Here is a 27,746-nt window from a genome sequence, read left to right as displayed (position 1 = left end):
ACAGATTACGTTTTTAATTGTAATTTTCACCTGAGGGTGATACTGTATTTGATGTGACTTTCTGGTTTTCATTTTTTTTAACTTTATATGGCCTTAAGAAGGGCTTATTTTTATCTGTAGGCTTTATCCTTTTTATATTTTGTCTCTTTTCTGTGTTTGGCTTTTAGGGGTTTTATGCAGTCCTGCCAAGATTGCTTTCTGCCTACATTCTGCAAAGTTAAAACATATTTCTCATATTTACAAGCATTCAGTCTAAGTCAACAAGTGAACATCAAAAAGATGCAACTTTCATACTAAGGACATGATGATGATTTAGTTACTACTGTCATTTTGATTTGTGTTGTCTTCCAGTATATATATATATATATATATATATATAAAATATATAGTGGGGGTAGCTCAGGTCGGGGATCACCTTCCCTAGGAAAAAGGTAGTCCAAACAGCAGGTCTTTCTTAGAATCTGACTTGTCAGTTTTATTTACAAGGTTGCAAGCATCAAAACAAACAAAACAGAAAATAAATCCTCGCCATCCAGGCACTAACTAAACACAGAAGATTCCTCTCTCAAAGGTGAAGGGCTTCTCCCTGTCACCAACAAGAATGAAAACAGTATGCAAACATTTTTCTTGCTTGTATAACACAAACTTTCATCCAAAGCTCACTCAGATATGAGTCTCTGAGTCCCAGGCCAAGAGCAACTTCTTGCTCCAGTCCTACCTGCTTTATACCACCTGCTGGTGGTCATCAAAATCCGGTCCGGAACTGCCTCTGCCATAGTGACCTGGAAAATCCGGACTGGACTCCACCTTAAGCTCCCAGATATGAACGCATGCGAGGTGACACATATCATCCATCAATCACCTCGCCTTTCATACTGTTACAACATATATATATATATATATATATATATATATATATATATATATATATATATACATATACACACACACACACACACACACAAAGTAATGGGCTTCACCTCCAAATCATTGGATTCAGGTGTTCCAATCTTCTCCATGGCCACAGGTGTATAAAATCAAGCACCTAGGAATGCAGACTGCTTCTACAAACATTTGTGAAAGAACAGGTTGCTCTCAGGAGCTCAGTTAATTGAAGCATGGCACCGTGCTAGGTTGTCACCTTTGCAATACATCCATTCGTGAAATTTCCTTGCTAATAAATATTCCATAGACAACTCTTAGTGGTATTATAACAAAGTGGAAGCAACTGGGGACAACAGCAAAATGACAGAGCTGGGTCAGCGCATGCTGAATCGCACAGTGCAAAGAAGTCGCCAAATGTCTGCAGAGTCAATAGCTAAAGACTTCCAAACTTCATATGGCCTTCAGATTAGCACAACAACAGTGCGTAGAGAGCTTCATGGAATGGGTTTCCATGGCCGAGCAGCTGCATCCAAGCCTTACATCACCAACTGCAATGCAAAGTGTCAGATGCAGTGGTGTAAAGCACGCTGCCACTGGACTCTAGACAGTGGAGATGTGTTCTCTGGAATGATGAATCACTCTTCTCTGGCAATTCGATGGACATCTGAGTTTAGCGGATGCGAGGAGAACGGCACTTGTCTGGCTGCATTGTGCCAAGTGTAAAGTTTGGTGGAGGGAGAATTATGATGTAGGGGTTGTTTTTCAGGGGTTGTACTTAGCCCCTTAGCTCCACTGAAGGGAACCCTTGAACCATCAGCATACCAAGACATTTTGGACAATTTCATGTTCCCAACTTTGTGGGAACAGTTTGGGGATGGCCCCTTATTGTTTTATTTTAATCTGTTCCTGCAAAAAAAACCCAAAAAGTTTGATCTCAAGCATTCTTATCCTCCTACCCTGGCTACCTCTTTGAACTAAAGAACACAACCCCATATATTCTGTAGTCCTAACATACTTTCCATCCTAGGATGATAACACTACTCCTCTATAGATATAGTACAGTAAATGAGCATTGTCACCTTAGGGCAGGAAGTGTATTGCTGGAAGGATCTCCAGTAAAAATACTGAGAAAAAGCCTGAAAAAAAACAAATGAATTCCCCCAGTGGGGTATCAATGAGTGCGCAAGCTCACTGGGAGGTGAACCTGCATCTGCTGCTTCAGTGCAAACAGGAGTTCAGTGTGAGAGAAAGTCTCCACCCCCTGCTCCGCCCATCATTCTCCTTCTGGCTTGCCCTCATTCTGATCTCCCGCTATATGTTGTCTGGTGGGTGAGTGTAGGAGGGAGATTTTTGTCTGTTCTTAGAGTTCTGTACCCTGGGGTGAGGGGTGTTTATACTGGGGATGTGAGGGAGTTATCTGTGTTGGAGGATCTGTACTGGGGAGTGGGGGGTGTCTGTACTCTTGAGGATTTAAGAATGTTGTGGGGCTCAGTCTGTATTGAGAGGTCTGTTCTGGGGGGGGTTGTGTTTCGGTACTGAGAGGTTTGTACTGGAGTGGTCCATCTGTGCTGGGGGGGGTCTATCTGTGCTCAGGGTAGTTGGTCTGTGCTCTGGGGGGGGTTTGGTCCATTCTGGGAGGATCAGTCTGTCCTGGGGAAGTTGGTCTGTGGGGGGGAGGGAAAGAGGGGTCTCTCCTGTTGGGAGGAAAGGGGAGAGTCTGCTGTACTGTGGGGTTTGTGCTAGGGGCATCTGTAGTGGGAGGGTAGGCTGGGTGGGGATTTCAGGATGCTATGGGAGATCTGTTCTGTGGGGAATATGGGCTTGGGGGGGGGATTTGTTATGGGCAGAGGGGGTAATTTTGGTTATACTCTGTAAAATGGTCTGTGCCTCAAAACTTGTTCACACTAATGGTTAGGGGCAGTAAAACCTTGTGGCCGAGCCACAATTTTACCTCTCCCAGCCGCTTACTCCTTAGCTGCAGAGGAAGTGGCCACAGGTGTACACATGCTGTGGCTGTGATGCTTTGGTTGCCATAAATGATACCCCCACCTGTCCAATTCTCTTTGAAGAGGGATTTGCTGTACAGGGACCAATGCTACTGTGAACGAGCCCTTTTACTCTCTCTCGTGGTACAGTCATTAACTGCTTTCCAGCTGCCCTATAGTAGAACAACTGCTACAGGGCAGCAGGGCTGTGCAAAATGATGTATATATACGTGATTGGCGGCTACGGATGTCAATCACCGGCTCCCCGCCCCTGAGATTCCCTTCCGGCACCCAGCGATCCTCGGGGAAAGCTGACAAAGGAGACACCTGTGTGTAAACAACACAGGTCTCTCTCCTGCCAGCAAGGACATGCTGCTTTGTATTTCTCTGCACAGCAGAGAAATTACAAAGCAGCATATCTCCCTAGTAAAACACACACCACATGATGTAAAATAGCACACAGTTAAACCTTTGACTGCCCCAGTTAACCACTTCCTGCCCAGTGTCAGGGCTTTTTTTTTTCATATTAGTGTCATTGGGATGTCAGTGGCAGTCAGTTCCCATCCAGTGTCAGAATGCCCACCACAGTCCCGTTATAAGTCGCTGATAGCCACTATTACTAGTTGAAAAAAAAAAATTCCAGTATATATACCGCCATTTGTAGACGCTATAACATTCACGTAAACTGATTAATTTACATGTATTGGGGTTTTTTATAGCATAGACATGTAGCAGAATACATGTTGGCCTAAATTTATGAAGTAATTAGATTTTTTAAATTTGTTTACTGGATATGTTTTATAGCAAAAAGTAAAAAAATATTGCTTTTTGTTCAAAATTGTCGTGTTTGTTTTGTTTATAGCGCAAAAAATAAAAAACGCAGAGGTGATCAAATACCACTGAAAGAAAGCTCTATTTCTGCGGAAAAGGATATAAATGTCATTTATGTACAGTGTTGCATTACCTTGCAGTTGTCAGTTAAAGTAACGCAGTGCTGTATAGAAAAAAATGGCCTGGTCAGGGTGGGGGGTAAATCCTCTGGAGGGCAAGTGGTTAAAGCATATTTCATGGGTAAAAAAAACTGTGGCATGAGTTTGCTGAGTAAAGGGGAAGTAGACTTCCAGGGTCAGACCAGGATCAGTCAGAGGCTCTGTTCCCATGTATCCCATGTATTCCCATGTATAATAATATGTGCATGCAGTTTAGAACGGCTGGCAGGAATCTATTGGTTCTCACTGGCCCCTGCCTGTATGAATGTAGCCTTACAGTTCAAGTTTTGTGTTGCCCATATGTAGGCTATCCAGATGATGGAGTGCACAGCACCTTTAAACAATGCTCTTTTCCTAGTATAACATTTTATTTGTTTGGCAGTATGAACTGTGATATTTACAGCAGAGAAGGTATACGCACATTCTATTTTTAGGCTTCCCAGCAATATCGCTGCTGCACAATTTAGAAGTTATAGTTGTTTTCTTTTTTGTTTCTGCTTTTTAATCAAGGTGGGGTGGGGAGAAAAATTGTAAGGAACATATAATGTATCTCCCTATGTATAAATCCTTGTAAGTATAATTGCTGGTAGAACAGTTGTATGCCATTTAACACAGAGAACAGCTGACCTTTTCTAGGTTAGTGAAAATGAAAACTGCCAGATTACATAGGCCAAGTGTTGCATTCTTCTTTTCGTTTCTATGGTGATTGATCTGATAAATGATAAAATAATTGAGTGCAGGACAATGCTATATTAAGCTTTTCCCTGCTTACAAAAGCAACCAAGAAGGTAGTAAAATGTTTTGCTCTGCCATTTTAAATGTTATAATGTATATTTTAAAATAATGTTTTTTTGCCTGAATTTTTTTTACAACATTTTAAATATTTAATTTTCAATATCTTAAAATTTGCCTTAGGCCTCTTGCACATAATTATATGCTGATGTGTATATGTAGGCTCTTACTGGCAAAAGCTGGCATGAAGACCTTGTGTATGCACGCATACAATTCTAATTTATCCTCTTCTTGCTGCCAGTGGTTCAATTGACATTTTTTTTATGCCTCTGAATGCATCACTGCATTATGGATCTTTACACCGCAGTGTGTATTGTCCCATAGACAACAGTGTACACAAGTTTATTTCTGTAAAAACATTGCTATAAATGCTGTGTTTTTTGCCTGTGTGCAAGTGGTTTTAGGGCCAGTGTGGATGGCTTTAGGCTGCAAATGAACATTGCTTTGACATCAATGAGATCTATCAGAGATCATTCAGAACTCAATGCTGTTGCATTTGACCTTCAGTTGACCTCCTTATGACTTGAATATATTGTACCTACCTAAGGCTGGCCATACATTATGCAATTTTCTTGAGAATTTTGCTTTAGATTTTCCAAAAACTATATAATATGAGGTCAAACCTAAACAACACTTTCAATTGTATCCAATTAGGCAGACCCTTGCACTGCATAGTTGAAGGTAAATCTAAAGGAAATTGGGCAGAAATTGAAGAAAATTGTATAGTGTATGGCCAGCCTAAGGGCACTGTTTTCCTGCATTTCACATATGTGAGGAACATACATCAATAGCAGATTCTGCACAGTCCCTGTTGTGTTACTCTATTTGATTTATTATTTCTCTGTGACCATCACTTGTTTATTATTGCTCTGTGTCTTTAAGCTGTCTCCTTCTGTCTAAGCTGAGCTCTTTCTCTCACTGTACTTGTGTATATCCCTCCCCGCTGCCTCTCTTTGTAGTCATTCCACTGTATCCTGGCTTCCTGAATGCATATTTCCATAAGGCTTACAACATTAACGTTTTTTTCTGCCTATGATTATCCTCCATTAAATGGAACATTTGAATGGTTTTTCTCATCTGACTTCCTCAACATGTGAGTTTATTCATTGAGTTAAACTGTCTGACCCGATGCAAGAGATAGATTCAACACCATGTCGTATACAGTCAGGTCCATAAATATTGGGACATCGACACAATTCTAACATTTTTGGCTCTATACACCACCACAATGGATTTGAAATGAAACAAACAAGTTGTGCTTTAACTGCAGTCTGTCAGCTTTAATTTGAGGGTATTTACATCCAAATCAGGTGAACGGTGTAGGAATTACAACAGATTGCATATGTGCCTCCCACTTGTTAAGGGACCAAAAGTAATAGGACAATTGGCTTCTCAGCTGTTCCATGGCCAGGTGTGTGTTATTCCCTCATTATCCCAATTACAAGGAGCAGATAAAAGGTCCAGAGTTCATTTCAAGTGTGCTATTTGCATTTGGAATCTGTTGCTGTCAACTCTCAAGATGAGATCCAAAGAGCTGTCACTATCAGTGAAGCAAGCCATCATTAGGCTGAAAAAACAAAACAAACCCATCAGAGAGATAGCAAAAACATTAGGCGTGGCCAAAACAACTGTTTACAACATTCTTAAAAAGAAGGAACGCACCGGTGAGCTCAGCAACACCAAAAGACCCGGAAGACCATGGAAAACAACTGTGGTGGATGACCGAAGAATTCTTTCCCTGGTAAAGAAAACACCCTTTACAACAGTTGGCCAGATCAAGAACACTCTCCAGGAGGTAGGTGTATGTGTGTCAAAGTCAACAATCAAGAATCACCAGAGTGAATACAGAGGGTTCACCACAAGATGTAAACCATTGGTGAGCCTCAAAAACAGGAAGGCCAGATTGGAGTTTGCCAAACGACATCTAAAAAAGCCTTCACAGTTCTGGAACAACATCCTATGGACAGATGAGACCAAGATCAACTTGTACCAGAGTGATGGGAAGAGAAGAGTATGGAGAAGGAAAGGAAATGCTCATGATCCTAAGCATACCACCTCATCAGTGAAGCGTGGTGGTGGTAGTGTCATGGCGTGGGCATGTATGGCTGCCAATGGAACTGCTTCTCTTGTATTTATTGATGATGTGACTGCTGACAAAAGCAGCAGGATGAATTCTGAAGTGTTTCGGGCAATATTATCTGCTCATATTCAGCCAAATGCTTCAGAACTCATTGGACGCCGCTTCACAGTGCAGATGGACAATGACCCAAAGCATACTGCAAAAGCAACCAAAGAGTTTTTTAAGGGATAGAAGTGGAATGTTATGCAATGGCCAAGTCAATCACCTAATCTGAATCCGATTGAGCATGCATTTCACTTGCTGAAGACAAAACTGAAGGGAAAATGCCCCAAGAACAAGCAGGAACTGAAGACAGTTGCAGTAGAGGCCTGGCAGAGCATCACCAGGGATGAAACCCAGCGTCTGGTGATGTCTATGCATTCCAGACTTCAGGCTGTACTTGACTGCAAAGGATTTGCAACCAAGTATTAAAAAGTGAAAGTTTGATTTATGATTATTATTCTGTCCCACTACTTTTGGTCCCTTAACAAGTGGGAGGCACATATGCAAACTGTTGTAAGTCCTATACCGTTCACCTGATTTGGATGTAAATACCCTCAAATTAAAGCTGACAGTCTGCACTTAAAGCACATCTTGTTCATTTAATTTCAAATCCATTGCTGTGGTGTATAGAGACAAAAATGTTAGAATTGTGTCGATGTCCCAATATTTATGGACCTGACTGTAGCTGTATACATCGCTGGAAATAAATTTATGGTTCTGTAGTTTAGTCAGAACAGTAGAAAAATGGAGTTACAGCCTAATAACTAGATTCCTGGGTGCCAATACTGATACAGACAAGATCTGTTGCTCTCATTGCAAAGCAAGAGGATAACTAAGACTATGCACAACTTTCCCACTTGCTTATCTCTTAGTCAACATGTGTTACAAGGGCTCCTTATGTGAAGAGATGTCACACATAGCAGACCAAGAATCTGATCCAGCTGTGTTACCCAAATGCTCAGTTCAACCAACTTGGAAAATGATGGAAAATGATGAAACTTTAAGAACTGAACTAACAACTAAAATGTTCTCTAATAGACAGAGCCACTGGATATAAGTCGGGCGTTAACTGGAAACCGAAAAACAAAGCTAAACTAAACAAACTCACACTGTGAAAGAGGAAGAGCTACCGACTATTCTCTGGAATTCAAAGACATGTATTAGTGATTGTTTATAGCAGCGCTCCTCCACACCCTCTCTATTTAACTATTACCTTCTCTGTATATGCAACAAACCTGAACTCATAACCTCTGATATGTGAACCTAGTAACAATATTATATGTATCACACAAATATGCAAATCTTCACATGTAAATAAAAAAATATTAAACAAAAAATATACCACATGGTGACATCACCTCCAAAACCCCACCCTATGCGTTTCGTCATCCTCCAGGAGCGGAAGGACGTGTGTCACCCATCACATTCAATTTATACTCATATCTATTAATGCACATACAACCATCACAACTAAAAATATATAATACTAATGACAATATCCACTGTCTAAAAAGCTCCTTAAGCAGGCTAAAAACAAAAACAGCATATTATCACGATCCGTTTCTATATTTTCTCTTAAAGGGCCATTGTCCCTTTAAAGGGTCACTCTACCCCTTAAATGTACATCAAAAATTAGTCAAGAAACAATTCAAATCAATGTCAATATTTAACCCTTTGGGTTGCAATGTATCTAATTCATAAACCCAATGGGTTTCTTTCTTTGATACCTCCTTTAGTTTATCAATGCCTCTCCACTGATGTTTGACCTTATCTATTACGTAAAATGTTAACAGACTGGGATCTTTGTTGTGCTTCAATTTAAAGTGCCTAGAAACACTATGTTTTTCAAACCACTTTTTTTTATATTATTAATATGTTCCCCATTTCTTGTTTTTAATTGCCTTATAGTTCTACCTACATACTGGATATAACACGGGCATTCCAATACATATACTACATGTGTAGAATCACAGGATAAAAGGGACCTGATTTTATATTCTTTCTTTTTAGACATTAATTTATCTCTTCTTTTTTCATCATTCTTTGTAGTCTACATGCCTTACATCTGTTACATTTATAAAAGCCTTCTAATCCAGGAAACAACTTTACAGATTTTGATGGATCAAACACATTGTGTGTTATTTTTGTCCTTAAAGATCTATTTTTCCTATAAATGAATTTAGGTTTATTTGGAATTAAATTACTCAAAACATTATCTTTTTGCAGTATTTTCTAAAAATCTTTTCTACCTCCTTATACTGTACATTGTAATCAGCAATGAATTCTACTTTATAGTCATCTTTTTTTATATTATTTTTACTGGTTAATAAAGAGTCTCTGCTTTTTCCAAAAATCTTCTTTCTTTCCTTTTCCAGTCTTGATCTGTTATGACCCTTTTCCACAAATCTGTCAATTAATAGATTACTTTGATCCATATAATCTTTATCCATATCACAGTTCCTCCTAATTCTAGTAAACTGACTGTTAGGAGTGTTATATATTCACCTCGGATGATGGCAACTCGAGGTGGGTATAAAACCTGTCAGTATCTTTGCAAAAAGTCTTGGTCATAATTCTACCATCTTGTTTAAACAAGGTAAGATCTAAAAAATTTACCTGTTGCAGGGGCGGACTGACAACTCATGGGGCCCCCGGGCAATAGGGGATCATGGGACTCCTGTGTCCTTGCCCAAACTCAAAAAAGCCTATGAAAATGGTACCAGGGTCATCTCTTGGGGCCCCCTACTGACCCCGAGTGCCCGAGTTTCAAAATGGTCAGTCCGCCCCTGACCTGTTGTATACTACTAACTGCTGAGAACTTTAAACCATATACATTACTGTTCATATCGCTAATCAGTTCATTGAAATCATTTTGTGTGCCTTTCCAAAGGATCACAATATCATCAATATATCGCTTGTATAGCGCCATCTCTGGCCATTTGTGATATATACTTTTTTCCTCCCATTTTGCCATCACTAAATTTGCCATGCTGGGAGCATACTTCGCTCCCATTGCGACACCCTTGCACTGCTGAAAAAAGGTATTATCATACCAAAAAAAGTTATTGGTCAAAGAAAACTCTAATAATTCTAAAATAAACTCTCTCTGCTGTTTCTTTAAACTAGTTTTTCCTTTTAATGCCCATTTTACAGCTTCTAATCCATCCTTTTATCATTATATATGAGTATAGAACAAAACATCTACTGTTGCCAAAAGGCAATCTTCCATATCTATTTTTGATCTTAATAACTTAATAAGTTCTCCACTATCTTTTAAAAAGCCTGATTTTTGTCACTATTTCTTGCAGAAAAAAGTCTATATACTCCCCTATCCTGGAAAATAAAGAGTCAATGCCGCCGACAATCGGCCTCCCAGAGGTTTATATTTATCTTTATGCACTTTCGGTAAATAATAAATTGTTGGTATTCTGGGATTGGGGGGGGGGTGGTACTAAATATTTATCTTTCTTCCCTGTCCAGATTCCTAATTTTTGTTCTCTTTTTATAATTTTCTTAAGTGGATGTTTTAATTTTTTATTAGGATTCCATTTTAATTTTCTATATGTATCTTTTATTGACAATGATCTTAACATTTCCTCTTTAAAGTCTTTTTTATCCAAAACCACAATGCTTCCCCCTTTATCTTCTCCTCTCACAACTATATTTTTTCTTTCTTCCAACTCCTTTATACCTAGTTCTATATCTCTGGGAAACTTATTTGGCTGTCCTGTCTTAATCTTTTTAATATCATTTTCCACCATAGTTTTAAACACTTCTAGGAATACATTACCTCTGTTTTGTGGATTAAACTGTTTTATGTCTAAGGGCGATATCTTCCTATTTGTTGTCATTACATTTATTTTTATTAAATTCAAAACATTTTTTATATTTAATTTTCTCACAAATTTTTGAACATCAATGAAAGTTTTAAACTTATCGACGTTTGTGCGTAGAATAAAAATTAGCCCTAAGTCCAAAACCTTCAACTCCTTATCTGTTAAAACAGCACCGCTAAGGTTTAAAATTCCTGCTCCTAATTTTCTCTCTTTCTTTTCCTTTCTCCTTCCTCCTCTCTTTTCTCTTCTTTTCTTCCTATTGAAGTATTCTCCTCCTGTTCCCTCCATTCTCTCCCTTGTGGTATTTAGCCCCCTGGACCAGGATTCCACCCCCTGTTGTAACTCTGGAATCCTCCTCTCGGTTGACCCTCTTGAAAACCCCCTCAGTTCTGCGTTCATGTTTGTTGCATACACAGAGCAGGTAATAGTATAATAGAGGGTATAGAGGAGCGCTACTATAAATAATCACTACTGAACTAACAACTAGCCTGAAGTTATTATGGGAAAAGTTACTCAGTCTAACACACTGTCTGCTGAACAGGAGGTACGACCAATAGAGGGTGCCATCCTACAACTTTCTGCCTCATATGAGATTTATCAGTTTACCAGCAACAAGTTCAATAATGTTTTACAAAAGTTCAGGTTCTTAATCTAGAAAGAGACAGTTTTATCCAGCAAACCAAATTAAAGGCAGAAGCAAAGATTAAGCTGCTACAAGACACTGCATCTCACAGATCCGTTTCTACAAGACATTCTAAAAAGTCTAAATGCCATAATTCAAGAAGCTCTACACTCAGTGAGCAACTTATTAGTGCCCACACTGAAGTAGAAGTCAGCAAGTTGCAGGCTGCATATGCAAAAAAGAGAGCAGAGTTAGTAACTCAACAGGAAGAATGGTCAACCGCATACCAGAGGATAATGAATATAGTGTATATTTATTGTATAATCATAACCAATGTTTATGATTAAGCACGAGATCATGTGAAACGCGTTAACAGGTCCTGTATTAATGTCCTAGTGTTTTGTGTGTCCTCAATAAATCAATCAGCAATAAATATACAATATATTCATCAATCCTCCGGTTTGCGGCTGACCCTTCTTCCTGTTACATCGTGTGTGATGACAAGCCAGAGTCTGCATCTGTCGTGAATTTTGGGAGGGTACTTGAAGGTGGGTGGGCAGGACCTCGGGGGGGGGGGGAGGGTACACTTTGGGATTTGCATCGGAGGAGAGGGGAAAGGGAACAGACTGGGTCTTAGCCCTGGAAAATGGTTTTAATACACATTAACAAATACATCAATTTTGTATTAGCAGGTGTCACATATGCTTTTTTCTTTTCTTGCTCCAGTGTGAGGGGAAGTAGCAGCACAAGGAGTGTTGTAAGATTGAAACAATGTGGAAATCCCTCTTCTATTCAACAACTTTTAAATGCATGCTGCTATCACTGCTGTCATCAACAATGGAAAATCTTCAGTTTTGGTTCTTGAATCTTTGACCCTGTATCAGGGTCATAGAACCCACTACTCAGCTCTGGCTATGGATATTGTGGATAACTGTAAGTGCGTGCTCATTTTTTAAAATTTCTACGTAATGAAAAAAAATCATGCTTAACATCAGGCATCACAAACTGCTGTTACCTATGTGGTTCAAAAATTCCTGTTCTTTGTGCCTCGCTGCAACTAGATAAGCAGTGTTAACTATGATACTGGCTTCAGGACTAAGCCCAGTTAATTGGTACCTGGAACTTACAATGAGCTTTTAGCTACAAAATAAACCAGTTTCAAAGACTGACTTTTTTTTAGCTAATAAAGGTAACAAAAGAGATCTTCTGCTGTTTGCTCTTAGGCAACACTAGTATATATATAGTACAGCTGACAGGTTCCCCATACCGTACACCTTTTCCTGAGTTATTTTTTTCCTAAAAAAATTGTCTGTTGAAACAGGTGAATGCTACCCCTTGCAAACTCTTTCTGCTGTCCATCATTATAGTATTTGTATTATGGTTTGGTTTTTGAGTGCCTTATCTGACAGGCAAGAGGAGCAATGGGAAACCTATATGGAGTGATCTGTCAGTAGAATTATGGAAATGAATGTCAGTGGATGACTTTGGCCTGCTTTAGGAAACAAAATAGCTGGAAGCAACAATTTGTTTATAGCTGGGTGGAGAACCCCTTTGATAATAATAATGAAGAAGGCTTCCTGGATGGAAGGAAAACAGCTTATGGTATTCCATATCTACAGTAGGAAATATTTGTTTGGAACAGTGTTGCTCAACTACTTCCATATAAACACCCCTCTGTTTTCCTTGCTCCTGATTGGGTATTCTTTACAAAGTGAAGCTTCACCATGTTTGCTTAGCTCTGGAGAAAATGAGTACAACTGCACTTGCATAGTGCATAGTCTATTTGCCATTAGCAAATCAACCCCTTAATCTTATGTCACTTGACATGGTTACATTTATTGCCAGTGCCACTGTGTATAAAATGTCTTTCAAACAATAGCTATCTCTTAAATAATTGGATGTTCTTATTCATATCTGTGTTATGTTTATAGGGTTTTACATGCTAAACATGGGTGGCCACGCAGACTAAAATCTTATTGTGCAATCTTTGTAAAATCTCCTTTAAATTTACCAAAGGGACATTTCAACCAACTATATTGGCTGCAGTGCTGAGCGATAAGGTAAATTGTGTTGCACCACACTGCAGTAATCAAAAGTACTTCATTCTGGGGGGGGGGGTTCAGCACACTGCACAGCAGCAAAGCAGTGTGAACCACCATGATAGGGAACAGAGTTTTTTTGCCCTGTATGTACAGTGGGACTGCATTGGCCAAACCTGCACTACAGCCCAAAGCATCTGGTGCAAAGAGTCCCTTAGACATCTGGTTGTGACATTGAGGAAAGCCAAAGTGGATAGTATCACAGGAAAACCTGTGTAACATACTGTGTTCACCCCATAAGTGGGTTGATAAAGAAGCAGGATTGCTTCAAAATGTGTCCCTGTCAATTGGGGTACACATTGGTGACAGCAGGGGGCTTTTGGCTCTTGGACTCCAGACCTTGTAGCGGCTCCATCCATCTCTGCTGGCAGTGTTATTTCAACTTCAGCCCATGCTTTCCTCAGCCAGTGGCCAGGGCGAGGATCTGGGATAATTCATACACTGACTCTGAACTTATTCTTCAAGCCACCTGACACACCTCTATACCCCACAGTTGTTTTTGAGTGCAACCATTGATTTTATTTTGTCCATTAAACTCTTTTATGCATGCTACACTATGGGGTGTGCACTCCTCTCTCTCTTTTTTTGTTTTACACTGGTTCTGATATTGATCCTGGTATTTTATTTTCACGCTCCTTGTCTTTTAGCACATCTGCATGAGTGGTTCCAGCCAGAGTACTGTTTACTTTTCAAAGTGGAGCTCAGTTACAAACACTACTTTTAGATTTGGATAGAGTGCTGAAAAGTTATAACCTATACCAGATTCTTCTTGCTGTCATATCCTTACTACTTAAAGCAATTGTAAAGACTCATCTTTTTTGTTTTAAATAATAAACATGCCATACTTACCTGCTCTGTGCAATGATTTTGCACAGAGCACTCCCAATCCTCCTCTTCTGGGGTCCCCCGCCAGCACTCCTGTCCCCTCCCTCTTGTCACATGCCCCAATAGCAATGCGTGTGTGTGCTTGCCCTCAAGCCAGCATTAAGTGTCTATAAGACACACAGAGCACAGCTAAGGCCCCCCCGCTCCATCTTCACTGACTGTGATTAACCACAATGGCTCCCACTGCTGTGTCTCAGCCAATGAGGAGAGGCAGACCCTGGGAAGCCTCTACTCTTGTGCACATCACTGGATCAAGATTAGGCTCAGGCAAGTATTTAGGGGAGGCTACAGGGGGATGGTGCTAGCAGAAGGTTTTTTACCTTAATGCAGAGAGTGCATTAAGCGAGAAAAACCTTGAGCCTTTACAATCACTTTAAGACACTGAGACAATTCACTAAAGGTTATCGCATGCGTTAAATCAGCCATGTGACCACATATCACATGCAATACTGAAAATGTAAATTCCCTATTGCTAGTATTCACCGCATAAAAAGACCTTAAAGTCAATTCACAGAAGGAAATAAGTAATTAAATGCATGCGGTAATTAGGTAGTGGTCAGGGCATACAGTATGTACTGGTTGTTAAGCAGTGGGTGGCCGTTGCATCCTTAACAACCAATGAGTCATCAGCCGTTAGCAGGGTTCTCCGCTGACAGCTAAATGTAAAAGAAAAAGAATTGTCGACAATTAAAATTAACCAAAAAAACACTGTGGAGTCCCCACCAATCCATACCAAGCCCTTCAGGTCTGGTATGGATTTTGAGGGGCAAACCCCATGCCAGAATAAAAAAAAATAGCATGGCTTCCCCCCAAAATCCATACCAGACTTTTATTCGAGCATGCAGCCTGGCAGGTCGGGAAAGGGGGAATGAGCAAGTGCCCCCCCGTGGACCATACCACATGACCTCAACATGGGGGGATGCTTTGAGGCAGGGGGGGGCTCTACCCCAACCAAAGCACCTTGTCCCCAAAGCACACTGGATGTTTTAAACACCGCTTCTAGAGGTGTCTTGCATTTTTTATCTGCCTCTAAACACCCCTCTAAGATAGCCTATGTGTCCATGCACACATAAGTATTTACAAGCGATTAGAGGCAGTGGTGCTTAGAGGCAGAACACATTCAGGACCATCAGAATTTTGGTAGAGAAAAATGCCTGATGTGCCTAAACATGTGTAAGCGTGAGGCACATCAAGCGCTTGGATGTTCATTCACTTCAATGGCTAGAATAAATTAATATTCTGGCCAATGAAATGAATAAATGCCTAAGTGCTTGATTCACTTAAACGCGCCTAAACGTGCCAAACTGTGTTTGCAAAAACATGTCTTTAGGTGCATTTTTGACACTGCTTTTCCCCTGCTAGAAGAAAAGTGTTTAGAAGAGCTGGGCAAACACTCTTACATCTACATGATTCACAGATTCTGTCCCAGGCCTAACTATTCTTTCGGAGAGTGAGCTTTAGACTAAGCTTAGACACCACTGACTAGGTTACATGAAACATATTTTCAATATTAAAGTTACAATATGGTGGACAGAATTGAATACTTTTAGGATATTCCAGGATTTCAATTATATATTCACAGTTCTTGGAAAGGTGTTAGTTTTCTTTTAAAACAAAATACATTCCTAGAATTGGAAAAGTACTGAAAGGCTTTAATGAGCTGGAAGTCAATAGAATTGAAACTTGATGAGTGTGCACTTATTTATTCACACAGACTAATGCAAACTTGTCAGGTTGTCAAAAGTCTCACCACTTTACCGTTTTAGTTCCCAACTGCTAATTACAACTTAGCAGTTTTGTAATAATCCTAGAGAACATTGTGCTAACATCTCAAAACACAAGAACAGGGAACATGTATTGGAAGGATTAGTAATGAAGTGCCATCTTTAATTGAACAAAAATCTGTGTCAGTCATATGTTTTATGATAGATAGTGCTTCCTTTTCTGTTACTGATGCCCACATGTTTCAGTTTGATTGTTTTCATATCCCGATGATATTGATAAAAAAAATCAAGCCACATTATTTTTGATTATCTTTCACATGTATATTTTATTTACAGACTGCAGAGAGAACATGAGTTAGCAGTTAAGGGTTTGCATGTTCCCCCTGCACTTGCATTGGTTTACTTATGGTTCTCTGGTTTCCAGAGACTACTGCTGGTAAGTTAAAGTATGATTAAAGGCAAAACTTTTTTTTTTTTCGTTTTGAATAGAGTAGAGAGGGATTAGAATGCCTTTCAGTTTTTATTGCTGTCTGTACCCCCGTTAAGGAGATCCACCCATTTTATTTGTCCTTTTTACCATTATCATTGAAAGTGAAGGTAAAAGAATATCCCTAATTTTGGGTTGTCCCCAGAAAAGTAATAGAGGGGAAATCTTCCAGTGGGGTCACTAGTTCTGGTGACCCCCAAGGAATTCCCTTAATTTGTAGGGATTTCCTTTCACTTCCTGTTTGGCTATGGGACAGGAAATGAAGGGAAATCTCCACAATGGGACACAGATGCTGATAATAAAATCTGCCAGGTGTTATAATCCTCCCTTGCTCTATATAAAATGAAAAAAATAAGTGTTTCCTATAGTTCTACTTTAATTTGCTCCTGTCTAAATTGTATGTATTAATGTGAGGTAGAGGCCTTAGTTTGTAGGCTCCTTGAGGACAGGGTCTGATGGGAACATATAGTATGTAAAGCACTGTGTAAGATATCATCCCTATATAAATGCTTGTAATAAATAGGTTAGAGCTTTCCTTTTTTCAAATTGCATAAAGGATAAGTTCACCTTTGGGAACATGTTCCCACTCCTCCAGGCTCTCCGCAATCCCCCTGCTATATGTGACAGCAGGCCAAACAAGTGACATGGCCATGTCATTCATTCACAGATTTCTGTGAATGAATGAACAAGTGCAGACAGCCTTTGTGGCTGATGGCTCATAGTTCTCAACTACCAGGGCACTAGTGAGCACTCTAGGTAGTTCATTGAGTCTTCCTGTCATTGTGCTACTTCCTGCCCTTACGAGGCATGAGCAGACAAATACACTGATAGTCTCTGATAGCTCTGCTCATTGAGGGTGCAATGCTTTACAGGCTCCTAAAAAAATTAATAAATGCACATTTTTTTTACCTGCTAGCAATTGTGCATTTATTCTTTTTTGGAAAGGTGAACTTATCCTTTAACTACTTGCCCTCCAGAGGATTTACCCCCCTTCCTGACCAGGCCATTTTTTGAGATACAGCTCTGCCTTATTTTAACTGACAATTGCGCAGTCATGCAACGCTGCACCCAAATTAAATTTACATTCTTTTTTCCCCACAAAAATAGCTTTCTTTTGGTTGTATTTGATTGCCTGTGCATTTATTGTTTTTTGCACCATAAACAAAAAAAGAGCAACAATTTTGAGAAAAAAACAATATTTTTGACATTTTGCTATGAATCATGTCCAGTAAAAAAATTTAAAAATCAGATTTCGTCATAAATTTAGCCCAAAATGTGTTCTGCTACATGTCTTTGCTAAAAAAAATCCCAATACGTGTAAATTAATTGGTTTACGTGAAAGCTGTAGCGTTTACAAATGGCGGTATATATACTGGACTTTTTTCTTTTTTTACTAGTAATCAGCGATCAGTGACTTATAGTGGGACTGCGGGACTGCAACAGGCATTCTGACACTGAGGGGAACTGACTTGGTATTACTGACATCCCCAGTGACACCAATACAGTGGTCAGTGCTAATAAAAAGCACTGACACTGTACTAATGGCACTGGGCAGGAAGGGGTTAACATCTGGGTGATCAAAGGGTTAACTGTGTGCTGGGTGTGTTTTACTGTGTGTGCTGTGTGTGTGCTTCACTGTAAGCACACTGCTTAGTATGGCTCTGCTATGCAGTGTGCAGGAGCGGACATGGGAGAGATCTGTGTTGTTTATACGCAAGTCTTTCTCCTGTCAGAGATACTCGACAATCACCGGGTGCCGGCAAGTAATCATCGTCCGGGACCTGGTGATTGACAACTAAGGCTGGAAATGTCAGCGCACACACCCCCTACCCGGAGCTGATTTTGCGCACCATGCCACCCTGTAGCAGTATTTCTGCTATAGGGTGGCGTGGAAACGGTTAAAGCATATATATCGTATTTCAACATTTTGTTCTTCAATTTGATTTTTTGTACAATGTGCAAAAAAAAAAAGGAGATGAACACAAGGACATTTCAGTAACAATGAGTTGTGATTTTGATTAATTCTGAATGCAATTGTATAACTCTTAACTGGAACTGAACAAAACAGCCAATGGTGAGATCATTTAAAAAATAGTTTTTGAAATACAGGCGCACTGTCATTCACAGCCTCGGCTGTCAATCATCAGGTCCCGGCTGGTGATTCCTTGCCACTACCTTGTGATCTCCCAGGATTTCCAGCGGGGGGAGAGACCTGTATGCAAACAATACAGATCTCTCCTGTCGGCTCCGGGACACTGCTTTGTATGGCTCTGCATTGCAGAGCCATACAAAGCAGTGTGCTTACAGTGAAGCACACACACAGCCCACATTGTAAAACAGCACACAGTTAACCCTTTCATCACCCCAGATGTTTACCCCTTCTTGCTCAGTGCCATTAGCACAGTGTTAGTGCTTTTCATTAGCACTGATCACTGTATTGGTGCCACTAGGGATGTCAGTGACACCAAGTCAGTTCCCCCCGGTGTCAGAATGCCTGCCGCAGTCCCACTATAATTTGCTGGTCGCCGCCATTACTAGTAAAAAAAAAAACAATCCCAGTATATATACCACTGTTATAAACACTATAACTTTCATGTAAACCAATTAATTTACATGTATTGGGATTTCATTTTAGCAAAGACATGAAGCAGAATACATTTTGACCTAAATGTATGACGAAATTAGATATTTACATTATTTTAATGGATATGTGTAATAGCAAAAAGTTAAAACTATATATATTTTTTTTCAAAATGTTCAGTCTTTTTTTGTTTATAGTGCAACAAATAAAAAATGCACAGGTGATCAAATACCACTGAAAGAAAGTTCTTTTTGTGTGAAAAAAAGGACTTAAATTTTATTTGGGTGTAGCGTTGCATGACTGCGTAATTGTCAGTTAAAATAATGCAGCACCATATCGCAAAAAATGGCCTTGTCAGAAAGGGCTCTGGAGGGCAAATGGTTAATGGGCCAGATATTCCTTGCAAATATTGTACATAGTAGGAGATTAGTTAAAGGATAAGTTCACCTTTGGAACATGTTAAATGTTTCACCCATTTTTAGAATGGAACATGTAACATGTTCCAGCATCTGCAGCCTGTCCCCTCTCGGTCCCCCTGCTCTGTGACAGCGGGCGGGAGACCTTCTCCCTGCACCTGCTGTCACAATTTGAAAATAACTTGGCCATGTTGGCAGAATGAAGGGAATGCCTGCGCAAAATAATTGATTCCAGTTTTTAAAATATATGTAAAGACAAACTTTTATTTTAGTTTTGGCTACAGTAGAGAAGGGTTAGACCCTTTGTCAAGTTTTAACCCTTTCGCTGCAATAGCCATTTTTAAAAGCCATACACAATGAAAGAGTTAACATCTTTTTGAAAAGCAATGTCATAACTTAATAAAGTACCTAGTGCCACCATTTTCTATTTTAGGCCTGAAAATAGACTAACGCTCTTTTTTGTGTTTCAGCTTGGTGACACTATCAAATCCATTGGATCTGAATATTACAGTATAACTACAGTACATTAGGAAAATAATATGGAATCTATTACAAAAAAAAAGAGAGTAGTGTTCTTAAAGGAACATAATGACATTGTCTAATTTCTAGCTACATATACAACACAGGCTTGGTATTGAGTCTATATGGGTGGATGATTTATAAAATATATTAGTAAATGAATATCCATTCTTTATATAGTCAGTAGTATGCTTACCTGTCGAACAGTCTGCTCCGGTCCACTGTGGCTCACAGCTGCAGACACCACTGTCCATCAGGAATGTCCCATGACCCGAACACTGCTCCTGGCACAAGGCCAAGGCATTCTCACAGTTTACACCTCCCCAGCCTGCAGAGCAGTGGCACTCTCCTTGTACACACACACCATGGTCAGAACACGTTGGGTCGAGGCAATTCTCTATACCGTGCAAAAAAAGACATTTGTTTGAATACTGGGATTATTATTAACTGCTTTTACATTTTACATTTTAATACTAAAATCCACATTTCTGATAAATATGATAAAGTTGGACATTGCAATAAGATAAACTTTAGAGAATTATTCTTTACCTATGTTTTTATTATTGTTAGCAGTATTTATGTCCATTGTGCTCATGATTGCAATATCTGTGTATATTAAACACTGATAAAAAAAAAGTTCAAAGGTAGTACAGTAGGTCTATAGACAGCTACTGTATAATACCAAGTAAAATATACACTGTTATTGATCTGATGCAGTGGACACTTCAAGAAGTATCCAGGGTGTAAAATAGATAGAAAAAAACCAAAAATCTTAAAAAAAGTGTACTGCCCTGCATTACCAACATTCTCAAAAAAGTGGAGCAAGGGCTGTTTTAATCAATGATGTACACTCACCAGCGACTTTATCAGTAGATCAGCAGTTTTTTAAATACTCAGACCAGCCCGTCTGGCACCAAAAACCATGCCACGTGAGTCACTTTAATCCCCTTTCTTCCCCATTCTGATGCTCGGTTTGAACTTCAGCAAGTCGTCTTCACCACGTCTACATGTTTAAATGCATTGAGTTGCTGCCATGTGATTGGCTGATTAGCAATTTGTGTTACCAAGCACTTAAACAGGTGTACCTAATAAAGTGGCCGGTGAGTGTATCTATGTGGAATGTAGATAAATATATACAATAGATCCTACTGTGCATAATGCAAATATCCCTTTCAGGTTGACTTCACTTGCTATAATGTATGTGTATCACTCTTTTCAGTTATGTCATTTTTATTTTTAGATGTTATTGGGTCTCATTGCTATGATTGTTCTAACTCAGTGAACTGAGCTTGCCAGTAATGTCCTGACTAATATTTAGGGGTGAACAGAAACTTTTTTTAGTCTCCTCAGAAAAGATTGTAGAATGCAAAAAATAGCTTTTTTCCTTCAATTCAAAATGTTTTATTGTTTGTAGTTGAAGACACCTATCACCAGGAGAAGTGACATCTTCCATGATCATGCACATATAGGCTTTTTGCAGCGTTTTGTGTCAGGAGAGTTTAGTTGCAGAAAAAAAGCCCACTGCTAGGGCGTCCTGGAGCAGTGGCGTTGTGGCTGAAAAAATGCTTTATGCACTAAAATGTGTGTAAATTCACCTAAACGCTAGGCATGTTTAGCGCTTGAGCTTTAATGTATATCAATTGCCACAATACAATATTTATTCTGGCCAATTAAATGAATTAATGCCCAAGTGCTTGACACCTGTAGATGCACCTAAATGCTTGTAAAAGCGTTAAACACTTTTACAAGTGTCAGGCATTTTTTCCTGCAAAAACGCTGCTGGCTTCTAAGAAAGTTAAAAAAAGTCTTGTGTACAGGAGACCTAAAGCTTCTTGCTTTTTCAAATTACTGGTTAGTTAAACAATTCTATAACTTAAATGTGCTGTAAAGACATGGTTCTTGCAAAAAAAAATATTTGTTATGAACTATTTGCACATATAAAAGAAATTATAGACACAATTCCAAAACAAACCTTCTTCACATATTTCTCCTTTGTATCCTGGCACACAAATACAGATGCCCATGATGCATGTGCCATGGCCACCAGAGCAGGTAGGGTCAATACATTGTTCCTCTGGGACATCACACTCTGCACCTTTCCACCCAGTCCTGCACATGCAGTGTCCTTTTTCGTATTCACCATTGCCACTGCATAAAACAGGGCACGAATCTGCAAAGATCAAGACACAAAGCCGTAAAAAGAAATTGTGTGGATTTTCTCATGTAACTTTTAATTAAAGGGGTTTTCAATTGCAGCCAAATATTCTATTAAAAGCTAAGATAGCCATTTACATGGTGGAGGAAATGCCACACTTACTGACTTTTTTGGGTATGGTTTAAATTATGACCATAATTATAACTCTTGATGAGCGTTGTACACAATTTATTGTTTATTCATGGTTAACAGTTAAAAGCTAACAGCAGACATCTTTTATAGTGTCTGCTTTAAGGCAGCATTTATTTCAAATATGTTACAAGGAGCACAGGTACACTTTAAAGCAACCTTGGAATTTTAATCTCACTGGAAAAGCAAATAGGATGGCTGAAAAGTTTTGTTTTGTAGTTGCATGAGCAGTAATGTTTCAAATGAACAGAAACTCATCAGATATTATCAAATTAAATTTCCAAAATGCATTCCCTAATATATTACCTGAACTTTTAATTTGGGTATCTAGATATTGGGAATATACGCTGTAAATGAACTTGAATTTGTGTTCCCACACAAGGTTTTGGCAGCTGCCAGCTACCTAAGATAACACTTCACAATTAAAGTAATTAGTAAGCTGTAAATTCTGAGCACATTTTAAGAGCAATTAACCTAACTGATTTTCTTCCTACTATACTGGCTGTTCTCTTGTAACCTCTGATATAGTAGTTATCTACACAGTAATAGCAAAATAATATTTTCATGTTTACCACAGAATTCTAGTCTCTGTTTAATGGATCATTTATGTTAGTAAATAAATCATCACATATTGATGCTTGGATGGGTTGAATTAACCTGTGCTGTCACTATCTGCAGTGAAAATGACTTCATTCCTCTTAAATACAGTGCCAAATGAATTGTGGTAGACCACAGAGTTATTATCCTTACAGGGAGAAAGAGCTCATGGAAGATGCTAAGTGATCGGAGGACATCAATATTGAAGTACAATTTTAAATCTAAATGATAGTGTTCTTTGTGAATCTTCTGAGTTCCTTTAGTGAGACTTTCACAATTCTATAAGTAAAATAAAGGGACACACCTACAATGCAAAATTAAACTGATCCCTATAAGTCAAATTGTTCTTATTTTGGGTGTTATGTTTTAAAACAAAAGGCAACTGTTACTCTTAAAATAAATTTCATTCATACTGTTCAATTTGTTATTGTTATTGCATTCCACTATGCTTACAATGTGTGCAACATTTAAGGCGCATCTACACACACGAAAATTACTATATTGCATCTTATCAATCCTTAAATTTGGTTTCTGAATTAGTTTTCTTTTTTAGGCTTTTTTCTTTATTTTCACTTGGTGATCTGACTAGTACCAAACTTCCTGTCTTTGGCTTGGTTCACACTACTGCGACCTACAGTGTGACTTCCTGGCAACTTGAGTACGACTTGATTCACGACTTTGCCATGTGACTTTGCTATTATTTTTTTTACTAATTGGAAAATATCTTTTTTTTTTGTTAAATTTTGTTTCATTTATTGAATTTCTAATGAAATCCTAATTTTCAGAATAAATGCAATTCTGTGTAAAGACTAGCTGGTTGCTAAGGAGAGGGCTGGGAATCCGGCCACCGCATCCTTAACCGATGACTCATCAGCTGTCAGTGGTTTCCCTGCTGACAACTGAATAGAAATAAAAGAATGCCAGCAATTATTATTTTTTTTTCAAAGCATGGGGGTCCCCCTCCTATTCATACCAGGCCCTTTGGGTCTGGTATGGATTTTAAGGGGAACCCTGCACCTAAATTAAAAAAAAAACATGGTGTAGGGTACCCCCACAATTCTAACCAGACTCTTATCCAAGCATGCAGTCTGGCAGGTCAGAAAAGGGGAGGGGATGAATGAGCATACCAGGCCTCATGCCCTCAACATGGGGGGTGCTTTGGGGTAGGGGGGCTCCCCGCAAAGCACCATGTCCCCATGTTGATGGGTAGAAGGGCCTCTTCCCTACAATCTTGGGCTGTGGTTGTGGAGGTCTGCATGGGGTGACTGATGAGAATCTGGAAGCCACTTTGAACATAGTTAAAATACTTACACAGTACCCCTACTCGTTCACCAAAAAAGTGTCATATGTGAATAAAAATACAACAATTTTTGACAAGTCCTTTATTAAAAAAAAAAGTCCCATGAAGTAGATCCAACGTCAATCATAATGAACGCCGCCTCCGACCCGAAAAATCAAACAAACAAAAAAACAAGAGCTCCACTCCCGACGCTGTCTCCCTCTGTCTGAGCCCTCAGCCGTCTGACAGTTCTTAAATAGCTAAGGACGTGGCCCCCCAATGACATCACTGGGTGACCTTTCCCACTTGTGACATAACCAACTGGGGCATGCTGTGTTTTTATTCACATTTTACACCTATAATGTACAGCGCTGAGCAAACCTTTTGGCACTATATAAATAATGTATAATAATAATAATACACTTTTTTGGTGAATGAGTAGGGGTACTTTGTACCCCATACTCATTCACACAGGGGGACAGGATCTGGGGGACCCCTTGTGAAAGGGGACTTCCAGATTCCGATAAGTCACCCCCTGCAGACCCTCACAACCACAGTCCAGGGTTGTGGGAAAGAGGCCCTTGTCCCCATCAACATGGAGACAAAGTGACATGTTGAGGGAATTTGGCCTGGTACAGTTCAGGGGGGTGTTTGCTTGTCCCCCCTCCTGATCTGCTAGGCTGCATGCTTGGATAAGAGCCTGGTATGGATTTTGGGGTATCCCACACCATTTTTTTAAAATTTGGTGTGAAATTCCCCTTAAAATCCATACCAGACCCGAACGACCTGGTGTGGATGGGGTGGATCCCACGCATATTTAAAAAAATGTTTTTAAATGCTGGTATTCTTTTATTTACATGATGAGTCATTGGTTGTTAAGTCTGCAGTAAATGGTTTCCTGACCCTCTCCTTAGCAACCAATTATTCTTTACACAGAATTCGAATTTCATTTGTTCTGAAAATTAGGATTAAGATTAGAAATTCAATAAATGAAATGCAATTTAATAGAAAAACTAATATTTTCCAATTGGTCAAAAAAAAAAAAAAAAAGTGTGTCGGATCCAATTCACATCAATATAGATGAGGATCCAACTTGGAGGTGACTTCCATTAAAGTCTATGGGCACAAGTCAGATAGAAGTCACCTTGAAGTAGTACAGGAACCTTTTCTACAGTCGGAGCGACTTCAGTAGTGCTAATTAAGACAGCTCTCATTGACTAACATGGGATTTCACATGTCATGCAACTCGGGGTCTCACAAGTCGGATCCCAAGTTGCAATAGTGTGAACTGAGCTTTAGGGTGACTCCACTCTGTGGGGGGGCAATCGGGTCACTCTTGGACAGCAGTATTGCTCACCTTTGGAGAGGTTAGTGTTAAAGGCACTAGCAAATTTAGTTAAATAATGAACTTCAGCGCAATTACTGTATGTACTATCCCATATACAATGTGTTTGACTGCAGCTGACACTATATGCGTTCCCATATATGTACTAGAATATAATGTTTTCTTAGTGTAGTGCTGTCTTATATGATTAAATGTATCCAAACATTACTATAAATGTGTGTTCCAAAATAAATGCATTAATTCCTACAATAAAAAATGCGTTTAACAATGTGCATGGCTTTTAAAAAAAAATAAATGTCCTTTTGTTAATCCATCTGTTAGTGTTAAACAGTCTGCTTATACCATGAATATACAGTATATCAATACTAAATTCTCCAAGTGCTGTATAACAGTGCCAATATTAATATAAAAGTCCCAATTAATTTGCGATAATCAATTGATTAATATATAATCCATATACTTCACTTGTGACGCTTTCACCAATTACAGTGCTATTCCCTCCACCAACACATACATACACTCTGACCTCTAGTATTTGACCCAAAATAATGTTAGGGCAAATAGAACTTTTCCTTTTAAACCGGGAAGGTATAGCTTCAGATATTTTCTCCAGACTTATGTATCCCAGATATTCAATCAATTTACATCCAAAGCAAGCAGTGTGTGATGCATATTAGTAAAGCAATTTGCTTTACAAACATGTTGAGTTTTTCTCTTTTTTTAAAGCATCAGTATGACTGCGGTAAGGTGGAGCTCTCTTATGAAACATTCTGTACTCTTGTAGTAATTTGTTCTGTTGTATAGTGTAATGCTTAAAAATATAGATAGATAATATAAAGATTAGTGATCTATACCTCTAGAGCAGTCCGGTCCCAAAAATCCAGGGAAGCAGTGACAATGCCCAGATATGCATTCTCCATTTCCATTACAGTTAGTTGAGCAATCATCCATCATTTCTGTGAGTGAATAAAATAGAATAAACTACACTGAGGTAAAGTTTGGATTCAGCTGTAAATGTAATACACTATGAGTAACTCAATTGCAGGGGAAATTGCTGTAAATTTCTCTTTGCGATAAAAATAATCATACTGGCTTTTATTCTGATATACCAAGAACTCAAATAAGTATTTGAGTACATACATTTTTTTTCTCATATGAATAAAATTGTCATAGAATCAGTAGCATTACAGAAATGCAATTCAGGATAAAGTATGTAGGAGCGAGCAAATAAATTACTGGATAATGCTCTGTACATAGGATAAATAAGCATTTGCCATCATCTGTTTCAGTTTGAAACAAGTTGAAAAAGATCACTTTTATGTAGGAGTCTTGAAAAGTTTAATGCTGTCAACATATCACAGGCTCAATAATTGCAATTGTTTACTGGACTTGGTCAGGTTTACAATCCTGAAAAAACAGCACTGGCTTTGATGAATATAGAATAAAGAGCAAGGACACACCATTAGCTATACTGGCAGATGTGACTGATTCTTCATGTATCAGGTTGCACATTTATCTGAAATGATCCATAAGTAAAGCAATTGTCTAAATCATCCTCTGGACATCATAATTATTGATGCCATGCACAAAGTGATCACTCAGAAGGAAGAGCTCTTGAACTGTTTGCATAGTTAACAAAATGAATGAGGAACATTTACCTATAAATGGCAATGTCTTGCTTAGGAAACCTGGAGTGTAGGAAAGTGCTGGTGTTACATATAACCCCTGAAAAAATTCAAGATATAACATATGTAAAATGAAAGTAGACTTGTAAATAATATATGTTAGCCACCATTGTTGACTTCTTTCTGTTAATGCTAATTAAGTGGCTGCTTTGCCTTCAACACTTTTTAAGTTACTGGCCCCTCAACAAGCATACAGCATCTGCAATGAGAATTTATGATCCTCAATTTTATTTTAGGGGTTCAGAAAGTCTTGAAGACACTTGATTATCATGACAGTCAGCAAGCTAGCATTTTCAGGCAAATAGCAGTGAAAGCCTTTTCAGCTTTCTCAGTATATGTTTCCTTTAAATAGATGTAAGCTCTAAGGCCTCTTTCACACTTATCTATTCTTGTGAGTTGCATTAACACACATGTTATGCTAGCTGTTAACTTGCATTTCATTAAGTCAGTGGGGATGGAAGGCTATCTGTAATTAAATTAAAGGTAATACTGTTTGGCAGGTTAAGGTAAGTGTTAGTAGCCTCCTGGCATTAGGTAAAGAGATCAGAGAATAT

The 27,746-nt window shown here is 38.9% G+C and overlaps 1 protein-coding gene across 5 annotated transcripts in view; it reads right to left on the bottom strand.

Annotated features, from left to right (window-relative positions):
• The window catches only part of TENM1 (teneurin transmembrane protein 1), a 947,931-nt gene that overhangs the window by 349,935 nt on the left and 570,250 nt on the right, over nt 1-27,746 (bottom strand). For all 5 annotated transcript variants that reach the window (XM_089678299.1, XM_089678298.1, XM_089678300.1 and 2 more), the window contains 3 exons: nt 26,362-26,463; nt 21,915-22,112; nt 20,139-20,339 (listed from right to left, as the gene is read on the bottom strand). In XM_089678299.1, the coding sequence (XP_089534425.1) occupies nt 20,139-20,339; nt 21,915-22,112; nt 26,362-26,463 (501 nt within the window). The remainder of the gene's footprint in view (nt 1-20,138; nt 20,340-21,914; nt 22,113-26,361; nt 26,464-27,746) is intronic.

This window comes from Staurois parvus, unplaced genomic scaffold (assembly GCF_062004578.1).
Source record: "Staurois parvus isolate SC_StPar_1 unplaced genomic scaffold, SC_StPar_1.0 ptg000202l, whole genome shotgun sequence".
Taxonomy (NCBI): domain Eukaryota; kingdom Metazoa; phylum Chordata; class Amphibia; order Anura; family Ranidae; genus Staurois; species Staurois parvus.
This window is presented reverse-complemented; position numbering and strand designations above follow the sequence as displayed.